Source organism: Enhydra lutris, unplaced genomic scaffold (assembly GCF_002288905.1).
Source record: "Enhydra lutris kenyoni isolate GAN:26980312 unplaced genomic scaffold, ASM228890v2 scaffoldscaffold12, whole genome shotgun sequence".
Lineage (NCBI taxonomy): Eukaryota > Metazoa > Chordata > Mammalia > Carnivora > Mustelidae > Enhydra > Enhydra lutris.
The window spans coordinates 73,136,700-73,155,934 of NW_019154096.1; the positions used below are offsets into that span (position 1 = coordinate 73,136,700).

A 19,235-nucleotide genomic window follows, 5' to 3' on the forward strand; every position below is an offset into this window, starting at 1 on the left:
TGACTCAGCCTTCAGAAAGGATGAATATCTACCATTTGCATCGACATGGATGGAACTGGAGGGGATTGTGCTGAGAGAAATAAGTCAAGCAGAGAAAGTCAATTATCATATTGTTTCACTCATATGTGGAGCATAAGCAATAGCACGGAGGACCATAGGGGAAGGGAGGGAAAACTGAAGGGGGAGAAATCAGAGAGGGAGATGAACCCTGAGAGACTATGGACTCTGGGAAACAATCTGAGGGTTTCAGAGGGAAGGAAGGTGGGAGGGAGGGGGTAACATGGTGATGGGTGTTGAGGAGGGCACGTGCTGTGATGAGCACTGGGTGTTGTACTTAACTAATGAATCACTGAACACTACATCAAAAACTAACTATGTACTATGTAGTGGTTAACTGAACATAAAAAAAAATACCTTTGTGCAATATGCTTCTTCTATATTTTCTTAGAAAGTCCCTGTTGACTCCCTACTATAGGCAGTGATGAATTCATTTCTACCTCCTGCTATGGCCCCTTCTTCTCCTTCATCACCTAATTTCCTTCATCATATTCTTAACATTCACTTTTAAAATTTAAATCAAATCAACCTCCTTTCCATGATTTACCAGCTTTCTAATAAAGTTTTCATTGAAAAAAATATTTCTATGTATAAGGATGGATATTAGCCAGACTTAGTTTGATTAGTGATTAGTTTGAAATATACACTATATATATATATATATATATCAGTTTCATTTCTTATATATTATATATGTTATATATATTATATATATATAGTTTGAAATATACACAAATATCAACAATATGTATGAACATTGTATCACTGTATTGTACACCTGAAAGTAATATAATGTATGTCAATTACACCTCAATGAAAAAATTTTAAAAAAATCACTCCCTTAAAGAGTCTGATGTTTACATTATATAAAAATATTAAAATCATGTTAGTAACTAAATAGTCATCCTGCCTAGCTGTACCTTAGTTTATTGTGCTTCACTTTATCGGATGTCACAGATATTGTGTTTTTTTTAGGGTTTGGGGCAGGAAGGTCTGTAGCAACCTTGCATCAAGCAAATCTATTGGTACCAATTTTCCAACAGCATTTGGTTATTTCATGTCTCTGTGTCACATTTTGGTAATTTTCACAGTATTTCAGACTTCATTATTATCACATTAGTTACAATGGTCCGTGACCAGTGATTATGACTCCCTGAAAGCTCAGATGATGGTCAGCATTTTTTAGTAATAAAGTATTTTTTAAGTAAGGTATATACTTTGCTTTTTTGACATAATGCTGCTGCCCACTTATGAGACTATGGTATAGTGTAAACATAACTTATACATACTGGGAAGCCAAAAAGTTCACTTGACTCCCTTCGTGGCAATATTCACTTTATTGAGGTGGCCTAGAACCGAACCCACAATATCCAAGAGGTGTCCCTCTACCAGAATTAAAATTATTAAGAACCGAAGAGAAGGATACTTTCATATCTGAAATACGATGGTAAAGCAGGAGAACAGATACATGATTTGATTGTTTATCTCAAGTTTCAATACAACTTGAAAATAAATGTTTTAAAAACAAGATATATCCAAAAAAAGTGCCCAAGTCCTAAGTTCAATAAATTTTACTGCACACTCATTCACGTGTCCACACCCAGATCAAGACATAGAACATGACCAGCTTGCCACAGCCCCCCTTTGGCCACCTCCCAGTATCACCTGCTCCCCAACAATACCCTCTACTCTGACTTCCAGATTGGCTTTTCCGTTTTTAAATTTTATGTAAATGAATCTTACCATAACTACTCTCTTCTACTTTTCTACTGGCTTCTTTTGCTCAATGTTATATCTGTGAGATCAATCCATATTATCACAGGTAGCAATAACATACTCTTTTTTGCTGGTGTGTAATATTCCATCATGCGCATACAGAGTGACTTATTCATAGTATGTCAATGGGTATGTGTCTTGTTACCATTTTAAGCTGTCATGAATAGTGGTGCCATGAACCTACCTGTCCCTGCCTTATTGTGTGCACATGAATGCATTTCTTTTAGGCATAAGAGTGAATTTGTCAGATGAACAGGTATCAGAGTGTTGAACATTAATAGATATCCCAAAAACATTTCCAAACCTGTGCTATTTTACATTTTCAGCACTGTTTACAAGTGTCTATTGTCCCACTTCTTTGCCTACACTTCATACTGTCCCTTTTCCTTAAAGCCATTCTGGTGCCTATGTGTCATATCTCATTGTGTATTTTGTATTTTCTCGATGACTAATTAAAGAGAACACCTTGTCTTGTTCCCTAAAACCACAGGGCCTTTGTACATGCCATTCCCTTCGACCTGGGATTCTTCTTCCCCCTCCAGCAACCCTTTGTCAGATAACCTCATGGCTTCTCATCCTGCTTCAAGTGTTAGCCCAAGTACCCACCCACGGGGAAGTCTCCTCAATCTACAGTCTGAGGCAGGTTCACTGGGTTAGAGAACTGCAGTGTTATGCCTCCAAAAAGATCATGTCCTCCAAAAAGATATATACAAATCTGAACCCCTGCATCTTCAGAGTGTGACCTTCTTTAGGAAAGGGGTCAAGGCAGATCAAATCAGTGCAGAGGAGGTCAAACTGGAGTAGGCTGGGCCCTAACTCTGATGACGGATGTCCTTACAAGGAGGGGAAATCTGGACACAGAGACAGGTACACACAGAGGGAAAATGGTAGGGGGACTGCCCTGTGACCCTGGAGACTGAGACGTGATTGGTACAGCTATCAGCCCAGGGAACCGACGGGACGCCCTGGCCACCGAGGCTGGAGGAGGCACAGGAGGAGCCTGGCCTCATTCCCAGAGGCTCTGGAGGGAGAGAAGCCCTGCTACCACTTGGAGGTTGGCCTTCCAGCCTCCAGAATCGTGACAGAACAAATCCCTGTTGTTTTAAGCTGCCCAGTCTGCAGAGCTTTTGCAGTTGCCAAGGAAACGAATATGCAGGGCTTCCTTCTGAGCGCTTAGCCCAGGCTCTAGTCCCACCCTCCCTGGTAATCTTTCTTTTTAATAGTCTCACTTCCCCATTTGATTATCAGAGGCCAAAAAACACCAGAGGCATCCTTGACTCCCCTTCTTATCTCTCGCACCCCTCATCCAGACATCATCCAGCCTCATCCTGCTTTCAAAACAGCCAAAGTACAACCACCTCCCACCACCACCGCCATTCAGGGTGCCAAGCCATGCCCCAACAGACCTCCCTGCTTCCACGCTGCTCCCCTAAGTCAACACAGCAACCGGGTTTGTCCTTCTCACCTGGAAATCAAGGCATGTCATTCCTGCACCCAGCAACTTGCCAGGGCTTCCCCGACTGACCTAAGAACAAAAGTCAAAGGCAAAGTCCTTCTACTGCTCCTCCCCCGCAAGGCTCACCCTGCTCCAGCCACAGCAGCCTCCTGCTCCTCCAGGGGAGTGCCACACAGGTAGTCACCAGAGGACCTTTGCTCAAGACATTCCCACTGCCTGGAGGTCTCCTCCCACAGTTGCCTGACTCCCTGATGACCTCCTTTAAGCCAACTCAGCCTCAGTACCAACTCCTCGATGAAGCCACCCATGCATGCCTTTAACGATAGCTCATCTGCTCCCCAGAGCCTGCCCTCCTGACTCCCGCTGCCAGCTCTAAATTTGGTGTATTTTCTCTCCATAACACTCACCACTTCTGCTGCTAGAAAAGCTCTATTTTATTACATTCCCTGCTTTCGTGTGCCTCCCCCACTAGAACGGAAGCTCTCAGATGGCAAGGATCTATGTCCATTGGGTTTCTGAAGTATCCCGAGCACCTAGACAAGGCCCAGATCATGGCAGGTCCTCCCTAAATATTTGCTAAACTATAGGACCATTTCTATTCTTGCTCCCACCGGAGGTGGGTTTGTGTTCATGAAATCAATCAGTTGACGGATCCCCCAGTCAATGAAGTGTCTGCTCTGATCTTTCTCTTCTCTCTTCTCCTCTCTCCATCCCTCTCTACCATCCCTTCCTCATGCAGGCTTCTCCACCTGCGTACTGTTAGGAGGCCCAGAACACCGACTGACCCCCACCCCGTCCACATCCCCGAGACAGCCAGGCCCGCCTGCGCGGGGCGGGACAGACCACGCAGAGGGCCCGCCCCCCATGAGTCAGTATCCGTGGAGGCCCAGTTGGCTCATGTCAGGTGAATGGATGTGAGGCCCCCACCCGTGACTGCTGGCGGCCCTCGGGCCCCTCTGGGCCCTGCCACGGTGAAGGTACTAGGCGGTGCTCAAGCCGGCGGTCAGGGCAATGAGTCACAGGATGATGCCAGCTGGGGCCACAAGCAGGAGAACACACTGAACCTTCTCGTGGGTACCGGAGATAACCAAGGGCGAAAATGCAGCCAGAAACCTTGAAGTTGAGTCTCAGCTCGGCTCTCATTAGCTGTGAGGCTGGGGCAGGCCATTTAACCTCTGACTTCAATTCCCTTATCTCCAAAACAGTTTCCCTCCGGGTATATTGAAGATGAAATGAAATATCAATTTCATGAGATTTCGTAAAATAGTCAAGAAAATTCACATAAGCAAGTAACAAAATCCACATCTGAACCAGAAAGGCCTGTGGTTCCTTAATAATCTGTGGTTCCCAGGCCAGGGAGCCCCAAAGGGCCCCTTCCTTTTGTTTCCCTGTTCTCCTACTCTTTGCCTTCTCCCACTCGGGTGTTTATGACGCAAGCTTCTGGAGAATAAGAACGGTGCATTATCACCATTCTGGTAAATTCTCCTTTTCAATTTTCCAAGAGACTCATGATTTAGAATGTTTGGTCCTGTTATTCCCATAAAAATCCAAACATCCAAAATTCCAGCATTTTGGCCTCTAAACACTGTCTCCCAGACTGCTTCTTAAAGCCACACAGAGCAGAAAATCCCTTTATCAGAGCAAGCAGGACATTCCTTGGTTTGGAATCCACCCCCACTAGGATTCCTTCCGCCTCTGGTGCACCTCGCACACTCCCAGCCCCCACCCAGGCCCTGGAGAGTTAGAGCAGCATTTTGTGAGCCAAGAATAGCCTGGAGGCCGAGCGCCCAGAGAAGCCGGACGACCGGGTGGGACAGACAGGCTGTGGGGTCAGAGGACTCTGGGTGCAGAGGACTCTGGTGATAAGCAGGAGTGGGGTAGGCACGGGATGACATGGGAGAAAACAGTCCTACCCCAGGTGGCCCTCACATTTGGGCAAAGTAGGGCACCAGGTGTCTCAGGACCAAAGGTGACAGAGAGACAGACAACAGGACGGGCCCGCACACATCAGCTTGGACACCAGAATGAAAACTGGTTCAATGTCCCATAACCAACTTCAGGCCTTCCCGGGACAGGGTGGGGTGGAGGGGGGTGCATCTGAAGCCATAGGCATTGGCCATCTTCAAGGCTTCCACCTCATTTCAGGTACAAGAAGATTATCTGAACGTCAGAAGTGGATCTTAGTATCAGAATCCAGGTGTTCCAGAGAATTCCTTGAGGGGAAGGACTACCAAGAGGAGCTGTGGCTGGCTTCACAGCAGCACTGAGAAATGGCTCGGACAGAGGCTGTCATTACGACCAGACATTTCCTCCTGAGAGAGGGACCAGCCCTGAACATCTCTCGGGGGTCAAACTCCAGTGAGACAAGACATGGGCCACAGAATGCCACAGGACCGTGAGCAGGCACCACAGAGATATCTGGAGGTATGCGTGTAGGGTGGCAAGTTTTTTCTTGTGACCTCAAAATGTCAACTCTTTCCTCAAAACTCTGATCTGCACCGACTGTCTCGTAGTCCCGGCTCCAGGAAGGAATCGTGGTGACATCCTGAGTTCCAGCCACACCCTTCGGGTCCATGTCAGGCTCCTACTCACCAACCACAGATGTAGAGTCTTGAGAAGGAAATCTAAACCCAGTGCTCTGAAGCAGCAAGTGCCGCTCTAATTTGCTCAAGGATTTGCAGCAATGAAGGCACCCAATGTACTAATGGGGGGCGGGGGGATCCCTCAGGGAGTGGCACGGTCTTGGACTCCACTTTGCTTAGTTTATGAGCCATGGGAAATCTTGTGGGGGTCTTCAGAAGATTCTGCAAGGAGAGGACATGTGACAAATTGCCATTAAATGACCCATCTGGGTGGAGAGCCACCTCCTCAGACCGACCAGAGGCGAACGATGATCCAAGAGTGACCATAGAGCTCACCGCTGAAACGTTCTCTTCGAGACTTCAGATGTTCGGTTCTGCTCTGCCTGTGGCTGCTCCTGAAGCAGAACCCATGGTTGTTTCCAGATGAGATCACGTGCTCCCAAGTGGGTTGGTGTTAGAGGATTCCAGGTAGTCTGGAAGGACAGTCACAGGTGAGAGGACAAGCCTTTGCCCTCCTGCTGAACTGGATCTCTTCCTTGAATTCCTGAAAGATCTATCTTCCCTCGACATGAAGAAATGTGAACAGGGTTTTGTTTTTTTTCTCTAAACTTATATTATTAAATAAACATCAGTAAAATTCTACTTGTTAAAAAAAAAAGAGGTTATAAGTGGAGTTATAAGGTGCTTTTATTCTTCCAAACTCTTCTGCTTAAAACGAGGAAAAAAGAGTGCCACAGACTGACTGTACTTGTTCCCTCAAAGTTCGTATGTTGAAACCAAGCCCTAAAGCGATGGTGTTAGGAGGCAGGGTCTCAGGGAAGTGACAAGGTCATGAGGGTAGAGACTTTGTGAGTGGGATTAGAGCCCTTATAAAGGAGGGCTCCGGAGCCCCTAGTTCCTTCCACCACCTGGGAACACAGAAGAAGGTGAAGGAGGTGGCCACCTACAAACCAGGAAGCCAGGGTGCTTTCCAGACACCCAGTCCGCCAGCATCTTGACCTTGGACTTCCCAGCCTCCAGAACCATGAGAAAGAAGTCCATGTAGTTTACAAGCCCTGGAGATGGGAGATGGTCAGCGCGGCTCAAGAGGACGAAGGCAAAGAAAAGAATGTCTGCGGTAATGTGGCAAACACAATTCCGTAAAAGCTCCATCCGGGCACTCTGAAAAATGAGGTCACAGGAAAAATAAGAGGTCGAGCCAGAATACTCAAAATCTATGGAATCGGAAGATTAAAAAAAAAAAAATCCATCCTAAAAAACCGTGGCACACTTAAAAAACATGAGCTGCTTAAAACAATGAAATACAGCCACAGTGATAGGACTGGACTTTGAAAAAGAAAGAAACTACAAGTGAAGGCAGCACGCTGGAAGGGGGTGGGAGGAACGAGGAAGCAGCCAGGCTGCGGGGACAAGGGCGAGCGGGGAAAGGAATCAAGCCACAAGCACCCAGAAATAGAGCACCCGAGCCCCCTCGGGTTCAGACAGGTGCAAACATGGCATTTGGAAATCAATGAAGACAATTCTTTCTTTACTCTGTGGGATCCTCACGTTGTGAGAAGGTGGCCGTGCTGGTGGTGGGGCCTCGATTCGCTGATGAAGACACCAAGCCTCAGACAAGGGGCCTCCTGCCTAGAGCCACTGGGCTGATCATGGGCGGAACCAGGACGTGCGGCAAAGCCTGCCCCGTGCGCCCGGTGACCGCAGCCGAACCTGTGGGGCTGGGCCACCCCGCTCACATCCTGAACGGCGGCAGCTGAACAGTTTCTAATTCTGATACCCTGACATTTCTCGCACATCAAATCCCATCAGCGGGACACACCTACAAAATACTCTGAAGCCAGACGAGAAGATATTTTTAACCCGCACTTCAAACGGCATGCGTGGGAAGGTGTGTTTTAGAACACCTGTTGGCAGTGAAATCAGGCTTCATGGGGACTGATTCGGGAAGTTAGAACCACAACAGGAGCCCCGACCCAGTCATTATGTCCCCGTGGGGGCCGTGCTGAAGGCCCTCACACAGCTTGCGGGCAACACTCCGCTCTCTGCGGTTAACCCCACCTCACCCGCGGGGGTGGGGGCACCCAAGGGCTGGGGGGCAGTGGCTGGCCTGTCAAAGCAGCTACCTCCCATTGTAAGAGCACGTGCAGAGATTTTGTTCTCAGGGCATTTGGGGAAATGGTAGGGCACTGGAGAGAAATAATAAATCTGCATAAGGACAAACAGCCCTAAAGAGGTTTTCAATGACTCTCCGACTTCCTCTTGCCTTTAGTCAGGAGGGTGGGTCTGTCCACACTTGAGCTCAGGGTGCCTGCCTTCTCCCTGGGCTGTGCCTCCTTGGGGCGAAGGATGAAGTAGCCGGGAAAGATGACAAGGACCAAAGGACAGCCCAGCCGGCTGCTCCCTGCTGGATGACAGTCCAGCAAGGGGACGCCTTGTGGGGTGCAGTAAAGGCAAAGCAGGTCTTCACCTGAACCCCTCCGGGCACGTCCTGGGTACTGAGCAACGTTCTGGGCTGGGAGGAGGGGAGAGGAGAGACCAAGTCCCTTCTAACCTGGGGATTCTGCTCAAGGAGGGGCAGGCAAATAACACCTAAGGAAACAAGTCACCCGCATTCAGGGAGGGACAGCACCCCATAAGAATTAAGAGGGGACAGTCACACAAGCCTGGCTGGAAGTTTCCAAGAGAACCGAGAAGCTACAAACAGAAAAGTGAAATGATCCAGCAAATGTTTTAAAATTATAAATCACCTAATTTCACTGCTCGACAAATCCTATGAGTTCTTAGGACTCCTTCTTCTCTGGTGAGGCAGTGAAGGCTTGGAGCCATAAGATAATAGTTCCAAGGCCCCAAAATCCAGAAGTGTCAAGGCCAAGGTCTGAACTCCACGTGCCTAGGACCCCCACACTATGACACCCCCACCCTATGCTCCATCCGCCCACTCCAGGAGTCGAATTCCCAACTGGAACAACATGACCCCCCCCACCCCTACCAACAAATTCAGGACTAACAGGGCCTTCCAATTTTTGACTGAAAGCACGGGTAACTGTGAACACTGCCTCTTTAACAAAGGTAATTGCACTTACAGAGAGAGCGTTCAAGGCATTAGCTGACAGCTCCTCTAACTGCTGCACGAAAACAGGCCCACAGCCATTGGGACACAGCCCCGCGAGCCTTCACATAGCTTCCACGGAAGCCCGGACCCTGTTCACCAAGCCGCAGGCGCTCACGTCCCTACGCGTCATTCTTGTGAAACCTGGAGACTTCATCCTCTTGAGAAACACAACGTCCATTTGTACACAGCCCAAGGTTTCTTATCAGCTGTCATTAAAAAACAGCCCTACTTACACAAACCAAACTTGGGACTTCACTAATGTTGGTTCTAGAAACATGCTGCCGGAATCCTGGCCTGCAAAGTGCTACTGGTTGAGCGGCTTCAAGCTCTGTGGATGGGGCTGAGTGTGGAGGGAGGACAGAAGAGCGGGCGCGGCGAGCGGGGGCTCGGATCAGACACCCCTGAGCCCGCGAGCTCCTGGCCAGGGGCCTCATCCGCTCTTGCCGGTCCCCAGCGGCGCAGCAGCCGCCTGCAGCATGCTTTCGGGGACCGCCAAGAGCATGAGGTGTTGGCGCAGCGCTCAGGTGGCCCAGGTCTCAGGGATGAAGGACCACGTCCCTCCCGGGAAGCTGGAGGAGACGGCGCATGCGCAGACGGAGTTTGGAACGCACGGAATTACAGAGCAGCGGGGAGAGATGCTGAAATACCGAGACGCACACAGGACAGAGGGTGACCAAATGCTGAACTGGGAAGGGAGGGAACAGCAGGAGCCGGCGCAGGAGGCAAAAGGCCCCCTGCATGGGCCGGTGCTATAGCGCCCCTCCCCAACAGAGACGCCAACTCGCTAACCCTGGGACCCGGAAACACTTGGGCTATCTGGTAAAAGGAAACGAAGCTTGCAGATGTAATTAAGGTTGTTTGAGATGGGAGGTGATCCTGGAGCATCCACGAGGGCCCAGTGTCATCGCGAGCTCCTTAAAAGTGGAAGACGGAAGCAGAAGAAGGACCCAGAGGCTTAGGAAGAATGCAGGCACCTCTAGAAGCTGGAAATGACAAAGACACAGACCCTCCCCTCCAGCTCCAGAAGGAGCACGGCCCTGCCCACACTGGGATTTAGTCCTCCTTGGAAGAGAGTAAGAGTGTTTGTGGCCCACGGGGCTGCATTTATGGTATGATGTGACAGCAGCACGAGGAGTCAATCCTCACAGATCCTGCAGGACTTACGCAGCCTGGCAGGATGGGAGGGCAAGGGGTGGCTGGCAGGGGGACTTGCCAGAGGAAAGGCAAGAAGCCAAGAACTGCGCGGTGTATCAGCTGTGCACGGAGGAGCTTGCCTGCCTGGAGCAGGACCTTCACAGTAGTGAAGGCCAAGTTCGCATGACCCTTGAGCCTCAGAGAAGGAGGCCGAGACATGAGGTGCTGGGCCCAAGAGAGCCACTAAAGGTCTGACCTGGGGAGAGCCACAGAACAGCCTGGAAGGGGTGTGGGTGCTGGTGAGAAGCACTGGTAGAGGGGAAGAGGACAAAAGCCACTGACTGCTGATGTGGCTGGAGGTCAGCGCCCTCCTCCTGCCCAATCCAGACAGATGACATGAAGGGGCAGAGCCCAACAGGTGGAGGCAGGCCGACCCGGCTCCAGGTACCAGCAGCCTTTGCACTAAAGGTTTTTTGCAGAAGACACATACCTGAAGTCTCCTGTCAGGCTCTCTCTCTAGGACAAGCATCTGAGGCATCGCCCTTCCTGGTGGGACATGTGGGGCTAATGCATTTGCAACACTACGCAGGGTATGCGGCCCAAGCTCAACGAATCACAGGCTGCATCTCCGGCCAGAACAACAACCAAAGCCACCAGAACCCTCCTGTGCCACTGGTACCTGGATGTTGAGTCTCCCTCGGTGTGCCCCGAGGCCGTAGCGCTTGGAGGTAGAGGCGTGAAGCTGGAAGTCTGTGATTTTTAAGGTTTCCAGACCGAGAGGTGGGCAACCTAGAAAGGACAGTGCTTGTTAAAAACAAAGACAGATGTTCAAAGGCGAGTTTCTGGTTTTCTAAATCTGACCTCCCCTTTTCCCATTTGCCCCTGAACCGCCCCCCGCCCCGGAGTATGTCCGGCATGTCCAGACAGATGCGCTCAACTCCACCATCAACAGTGTGCCAACCGCCTTTCTTGTTGGCACTTCCTCTCTGGCTGTCTGTGCTCTGATACTCCTTCTCTCTGTTGCTGTCCCTGCTACTGTTTGAGGCTGTTTCCAATTAACGACTCAGCCAGGGAGCGCTATTGGTCAGAAATTTCGGAGCAATCCCGTGGCTGAGTTCTGCAGATTAATCAGAACGTGTTGATTTTGCTTCAGCAACTCTGGCCTTTGTATTGTGCATGCTAATAAGCAAGGCCATATAAATAGGAAAGAAAATCTATTGTTTTCCATTCTTGGAAAAACTGGCAGTTTTGAGAACAGCTACGAGCTACAGTGTGGTCCAAGCTGCTCCTGGAATAAGACGCTGGCACGTGGGCAGACCCCTGGCCAGACTCCCCGTCCAGACCAGGGTCCCTGCGGGTGAGAGCTTTAACAACAGCTCGGGGCCGGATCCCATGGCCTCCGGACCCCCGAGCTGTTGTTCTCACTGCCCAGCCCACCTTGGGGCTGGAAGTCTCCGAGTGACACTATCTGTCTCCTCTGATCTGACCCTGGTTAAAGAAAATACCAACTCTGGGGGAGAAGCAAAATCTATTTCTACTAGAAGTGTGAGAAATCCCTCCTGTGAGAGGCACGTTTGAAAATCTATGCGGCTCACTGCTGAGATGGGTGTGTCCCCAGGGACCTGAGCCGGTGCGGGTATCTGTCCATCCATGACAAACCCTGGCAGGGAACAAAAGCCCTCTGGCCTTCAGATGCTGGGGGAGATTGGCAAGACAGAAGCTGCGACCGGTGCTCTGCAGACCGCTGGGGACAAAAATCGGCCTGGGAGGGCCGCCGTCAGAGGGACTCAGACCCACCAGGCCCCGAGACACTTTCTAGTCCTCCCCTTGAGTCCTCAAGGAGGAAGGCGAGGCCCGAGACTCAAGGTGAGCCTTCCCAGGCATCCCTTCCAGCAGCAGAGCTGGACCCTGGATGCTGGCCTCCAGATTGTTGGCTCCAGGCTGCTTCCTGATCCTGCCACGTCTGCCATGTGGCTGCCTGGGCTGGTTCACATGCACCAGCCATCTCTGCTAGGAGGAGGGGGCAGAGGTACCAGGGCCCAGAGTGGTGAGCAGCACCAAGAGGGGAGTAACGGTGCCCCTGCTGCCCACTGACACAGCAGGAGACCCCAGGAGGCTTCAGGTGGCACTGTGAGCAATGGTGCGCCAGCTGGATTCTGCCAGAGGGGGCCGCACCTCAAGTGTGGGGCCAGGGGAGCAGGAACCATGCAGTGAATGGGGGACGAGGGTGTGGATCCGGTGGGGACCACAGAATGAATGGGGAGGGCATGCAGCCAGGGTGGGATATGGCCCAGGGCATCTAGGCAGCAAGCATGCCTGAGCACCCAAGGCTGACCTCACAGAGGGTATTCTAGTTATCATAACCTCCTTCCCTCACTAGGATCTGCCCTGGGCACTTTCCTAGCCTCTGACGCACATGGGTGGCATTTCCTTGGTCCCAATATTAAGAGAGTAATTCTCCATCATGCCTACTGGAAACTGACCAAGTGTCAGAGCACTGAGCAAAGATATTTCTTACACGCTTACTCAGAAATCCACGTGGCCTGCCTCCACCAGTTGTGCTTGGTCATGGAACCTATTCGTGCTGACCCAGCAGTAGCCACACCTGCCCCTCTGCAGCTCGGTCCCTGGGCTCAGGCTGTGAGATCCAGAGCCTGAGCCCCCACGCTGTCCCACAGTGGCCTCAGGATGGACGGCACCTTCTTTCCATGCTGCTCGCCTCTCTAGGCCATATCCCTCCAGCCTCTCAGACCTCAGTGGTCATTGGTAGGCACCTGTGGCACCTGGCCCTGGTCGAGATTCAGGGCAAGGACTGAGGGTCAGGATCACTATCTAACCTCTCTGGGAGGTTAGATTCCAGAATGTTCTTCAACCTGCCTCTCAGCCGTGGCCCTGACCCCGGGCTCGGGGCTTCCTCAGCTAGAGATGCTGCCCACTGTCCCCAGTTCTTACCACTCTCCTACTGCTCCCCTCTCCTCCTTGTCACCTAGTCCCAGCCCACCCTGCTTCAGACACATCAGCATCTGCAGGGAAACCCACATCGCCTGGGCCCTGACACCTCACTGGCTGGTCAGTGCTTCTGCTGGATGATTCCCTGTGTCCTGGGAGTGGCCTCTGCATCTCGATTCTGCCAGATACGCCAGCTTTGGTTTCAGACCCGGACAGAGAACGGGGAATTGGTCTGTCCCTCCCATGTCCTGGAGCTCCGTTCAGAAGCCTGGTCTTCTCACATGAGCATCAGGAATTCAGAAAGGATTCACTGCCATTTCAGTGAGACTGTCTCACAGCTCTGTCAAACGTTTCACATCCCCTGGTCCCTCCCTCTTAGCAGAAAACACAGCAGGTGCTGAATTTTAGGTACTCCATCGAGTGAACCCTCCTATTACTCATTTAGATGGTCAGGTGGCCAACACAAATTAAATATTATTTATTAGTTAAATAACAAAGAATAATTGTTACCCAAAGCATTTCTTCCAGGAAAAGAGAACATCTCATATGCACATGCATACTTTAATTCAAAAAGGAACCGAATAAGATTGCATATTCACCAAGATCACTCTTACGTTGATAAGTGGATGCCCCACACATCCTCTCACCAGGATACACAAGGTGGGGAAGAAAGTGCCCAGAAGTGGGGTGTTTATCAACTGCATGTCTAATATCAACCCAAAAGCTCAATGCTGGCCCTCTCGAGGGGCTCAACCATCAGGCCCACAAAGCAAGTGCGGAGTCCCAGAGTCAGCACCACTGTCAGCTGCCCCATCCGACAAATGTCCACTCTTGCCCACTCTTGATATGATGTGACAGCGTGGGCCAGAAAAGTCACTCCTTCGGTCCACAGCACAGCTGATGATGTCTTTGGTGAGGAGCCCAGATAAACACACACACACTCAGACTGCACTCAAACACCGGCTTCCCTGAATCCTAATAAGGATTTTTTTTTTCCCTTATCAGAAGACACCATCTTCAGAGAATTTGGTTTTGTTTGGAAGCCTTGTCTGTCACCCATGCCATTACTAAAGACACTAGAGGCAGCCCCACACTGAGAAAGGCCACAGCAAAGTCACCGACGTACGGAGGTCGCTGGGGCATCTCTGGCTGTTAGAAACCAACAGTGGTTAACGTAAGCAGGAATGGAGATTGTTGGGGGCATGGTAGGAAGCTCCCAGAAGGGGCCAAGGCAGGGACACGGGACAGGTGCAGGGGGAGCCCCAAGAGCCCTATCACCCAGCCCGCAGAAACCACAGACCATGTGCCCCTGGAGGACCAGACAAATCCTGACAGCACTTCCCGCCACACCACCCTGCCTCAGTGGCTGCGCGCAGCGTCACACCCCTCCTCCCAGAGAGGGCCTGGCCCCCCCGCATCTCCAGTCTGCCCACCAAAGTCAGGTGCTGTTGGCAGGGGGCGGACGCCAGTCTCCAGCTCCCCGCTGCGCATGCGTTGGAGGGGGCATTTGGAGCCTGCGCTGCCCTGCGGGGGGGGGGGGGGGCCCCCCCCCCCCCCCCCCCCCCCCCCCCCACCCCCCCCCCCCCCCTGGTGACATGCGTTCTCCAGCCCCACGTCCCCCTCCCCTCTTTTGGATTTTGCATTCTGCACTCTGGCTTTGGTCCCCAGGCACAGTGGCTCTCCTCCTTCGGTGGCCTCCTCTCCCTCCCCGAGTCCGCTCCCTCTTGGCTACTCCCAACCCAGAGTTGCGCACGTAAGTCTTAGTCGGCTCTGGCTGCTGTAATGAAGCCCCATGGGCAGGAGGCTTAGACACAGAAGTTTATCGCTCGCCTGTCTGGAAGCTGGAACACCCAGGATGAAGGCTGAAGGAGCGGCTGCCCTCTGCTGGGGCAGGCGGGAGGGTGCTGCCTGGTTCTCAGCTGCCCCTTGTCACCCAGCCGCACATGGTGGCTCTCTGGGGTCCCTCTCAGTCCCAGGAGGGCACTAACCCCGCTCATGAGGGCTCCACCCTCAGGACAGAAGCCAAAGCCCCTGCCTCCTCAGACCATCACCTTAGGGGCTAGGATTTCAACCTAGGAATTCTGGGTGTCAGGGGGTCCCAAATATTCAGGCCCCAGCAATGATATTTCCGTTTCTCCCCTTCCTTCTTCCTGGTTCAGGGAGCCTTTTCCTCCCCTGCAGCTCAGGGTTGTCACCCTCCAGCTCCCAGAGCGTCGTCCTTCCCTTGCCCCTGAGCAGGTCACACGGGTGCCCCAGCCACATCCACGCGATGACAGACGCCACCTCCGCCAGCAGCAGTCAAGTGGCCCATTTGAGGTTTCAACTCGGGACCCTCCCGTGAGTGTCTCTGAAGACCAGACCATTCCACCACCTTCCATATGTGAGTCCTGCTTGGCAGCAGAAGGCCATCCCGCTCCGGAGGTGACTGTCATCACGGACGTGTCCCCACCGCCTTCCACAGCCCACTGCTGAAGAAGCTCTCCAAGGCTGCGGTGACTTTCTCCTCCTCCAGCAGACTGTCCCTGCACACTCAGATGGCAGAAGCCCGGGGAGGGGTCACGGAGGCGCTTATGCTGTCTTTACCTGTGGAATTCCCCTCTGTCCCTCTGCGCCCCCCCCCAACTGGAACTTCTCCTTCCTCAGTTCTTCCGTTCCCTTCCTGCCACGACGTGCCTGCTTGACGTAGGCTTTGCCTCGATTCCCAGGACCCTCAGTGAAATTTGGTTCAACACGCATTTCCCACATCGCCACCCGCAGGGCTGGGGCACCACCATGCCCGCTCAGCTCGACAGAGACACAAGCTACCCAAGCTGGGAGCTCCCTGCCTCCCAGGAATCACATTTACAACTTTTTTTGTTTTTTAATTAATACAGTGTTTACACATAAAGTAGTGTATTTAGCACAACCTCTCTATCCTACCTGCCTTGATGCAAGGGTCGACAAGGCAAAAATCCTAGTCAGTACCACGTTATTGCGGACAACAAGTTCCTAGGCCTATCGTAATGATTTACGTTGAAAGTCTGACCCAGGGATCTCCACATTTAGGAAAATGAAGGGTTTTCCTATACTGAAGGACAGGACAACGGAGGACAGCTCAAATAGCTTTTGATTTAGAGCTCCTAAGTTAATTCAAAATACAGAGCACTGCGATGTCCATACTAAATACTTAACTCGGATGAATTTCAGCATATTTCCACCTGATTCATTTCTCCCCTCTTCTTCCTACCCTGCAAACATCATCCTTAAGGCTCTCGGCAGGTCTAGTTAAGGTCCACAATGAGCAAAATGAGCTGCCCCTCCACCTGCAAAGCAGAACAACACTGCATTGGAAAGAATACTGCAGAGGACAATTAAGAAACCACTGCCAAGCACACTCGGCCGATCAGGAGAACGGTGCAGGTAGGAAATCGAAAACATACAGAATAGTCCGGAAGCCTCAGACCCAGTCGGGTGAGGCTTGTCTCCCCTGTTGCTACGGCACTAAAACTCCCTCAGGTCCCCCATACTGCAGAGGCCTACAGAAGGTCCCGGGGACCATTCCTCCCTCCAGCTGCACTCCAAGCTCTCAAAGTCCGAAGAGTCATACAAAGAAAAGGAGCCGGAAATGGCAGGCTGACCACATCTGGCCACCAGGCTCCATGACCTCGGGCCAAAGCTCCAGACCGCTTCCCACTCCTTGAGGTAACATCTGGAGAACTTCAGTGACTCAGCTGGTCCCTGGTTTTGGGCACAATAGAGGACTGCTGCTAACATTATAACCCCAGGGGCAGAAAGTAGCCGGACAGAATCCACAGGATGAATCAGCCTCCGCATCTTCAAAATGGGAACTCGGGGAGAGGCAGAGAGGGTAGAAAGGAGACAAACCATGAGCCCAGCTCTGGTCCCTGGCTTGTCCGACTGCTGGAGAGGAACAAGACAGTGATACTCAGACCAACGTGAGACTTCTCACTGGCCGCCTGTGCACCGCAGGGCTCAGGAAAAACAAATCAGAATCTAGAATCTGCTACCAGTCAACAGTCCAGGTAACTAAGGGCATTTTCAGAGATCTAATACTTAGAACATGTACCCCTTCCCACCAGAACCAGACAGTCTTGCTGAAAGAACTTCTGGAATAAGGAGCCAGAGACACAGAGACCCACAGACACGCACAGCAGATGCGAAGAGTTGAGTACGCTATGCAGTACTTACTTCCTCCAAAAGAAGCCCAGAGAACTCTCCAACCAAAGCATTGTGAGGTTAGAACAAGGCTAGAACAAGAAATGAGAATTCCTTTGGTTTAAATTCTCAGAGAAACAGCTTGCCCTGTCCAAGGAGCTGTCGGCCACCATACCTCCCCCCACCACGGAGGGCTCGTCTGCACCCACCAGGACACTTCACCGAGGGGCCGGAAGTGCTGCCCCAATGAGCGAGTAGAACAGAGAAGAAACAAGTGCTTCCAAGCTCAGTAAATGGCCACGATCAGAAAGTCAAAAGGCCGGAAGCCAGAACTGAACTATGCCTGTGTTACAACCAAGACCGTAATGTCAGTGGAGATCACCGCCAGGCTCACAGAGAGCTGGGGAGCCTCGGGGAAGCTGAGCACCCCCAGTCCCCGGCCCAGCCCCGGCCGGGCTGCACGGAATCTGTGGGCCAGGGATCCCGCAGGAACCCCACGGCAGCCACAGAGCCCCCCGCAGCACTGCTCCCTGCTCCTCCTACAGAACAAATCCACAAAAACTCCTATATGATCAAGTTCTTATTGTTTCTAAAAGGACAAAGAGTAATCCTCAGAAGCAGGTGGGGGAGGAGAACGTGAAAATGGGCGGGAGAAAGAAGACTTCAGGAAGATATTAGAGATAAGAGATGTGTCATAACCAGAAGGAAAGAGGGTGACGGTCATCAAAGATGACCCCACATGGCTCCTAAAGGCAGTGTGAGTCTATGAGAAGGCCCTGTGTCGAGCGGGCACCGTCCACCAGGACTGGGGCCTGTTCTACCTCCCCCCTCTGACAAGCACACACACACACTTCATTCAGTGTGACCCAAGCTTAAATTCTCTGCATTGCGGCCACCTCACAAAACAGCTATGGGCAGGCACAACGCACTGGTCTCCCAGTGGAGGCCCCAGTGGTCCAGAGTTACAGGGTGAGGTCCGAATGGAGAGTGTAAGTTAGAATTCTGGGTCTGGGGCACCAACCCCAACATCCCACCCCCAAAACCCCAATCTGTCTGGGGGGCAGCCGTCATGACAGACAAGTCACGAGAAGTATTTTAAAAGACTAAGGATGTGGGGAGCGATAGGGCAAACGTGCAGGCAAACTCCCTGAGCCCGATGCTCTGAAGGCATCTTGTGATTTCATCTCCCCAGGGACAGGGAGAGAAGGGCGTCCTCATCCCCATTTTACACGTATACAAACAAGACTGGAGGAAGCTTCCACAGAGCTTAACAGCTAAGTATGCGGGTTATAATTTAAAGATCGGGTACGCCGTAAGAGCCCAGGCACGGCTGGGACGCCACCTGCTTGACTTGAAAAGCCAAGAGTGGGAGACAATCCAAGTTTCGTGGTGGTGTTTGGGGTCACAATGGAGAAAGGCAGTGGGGCCGTGCCGGGCATCCCCAGCTGGCCGAGCAGAGGCCCAGGCCAGTGGGCCTTCTGTGATCATCAGCTCAAAACAGAGCGAAGAATTCGCCAAGACCTCGAGAGCACTGGCGGGGACAAGTGCACTGCCCTACTGTTGCCATAAATTGAAGAGCTCTGACATATGACGTTCTGTCCCTCACCTTTCTGGAGCTGACATGCCCTTCCATGGGTGAGAAGGTGGAGGCAGCCCTGCTCCGCTGGAGGGCGGGTCTGTGATGGCTCCTGGCGGGTCTCAGACACGCCCAGCTTCCCAGAGGGGCAGGTCCCCCGCTCTAGGTCTGGGGAAAAAGAGTTCATGTCAGCCCTGTCCAGCCACCCTTGGAAAGCACCTCCCTCACCACAGGCCTCCTTCTCCCAGCGTTCTCGCGGTGGCCCAAGACCAGAATCAGAACCTCCTGGGGAGCTTTAAAAAAAACTAGGGTTTAGGGTCTCCTGGGTGGCTCCCTCATTAAGCATCTGCCTTCAGCTCAGGTCAGGATCTCGGGGTCCCCGGATCAAGTCCCGTATCAGGTCTCCCTGCTCCGAGGAAAGCCTGCTTCTCCCTCTCC

The 19,235-nt window shown here is 51.9% G+C and overlaps 1 protein-coding gene across 1 annotated transcript in view; it reads right to left on the reverse strand.

Annotated features, from left to right (window-relative positions):
* LOC111145158 (carboxypeptidase X, M14 family member 2) overlaps positions 1-19,235 on the reverse strand; it is a 126,951-nt gene that overhangs the window by 83,730 nt on the left and 23,986 nt on the right. Inside the window, exon 3 of the mRNA XM_022499853.1 lies at positions 10,797-10,906. Coding sequence (XP_022355561.1) covers positions 10,797-10,906 — 110 coding nt within the window. The remainder of the gene's footprint in view (positions 1-10,796; positions 10,907-19,235) is intronic.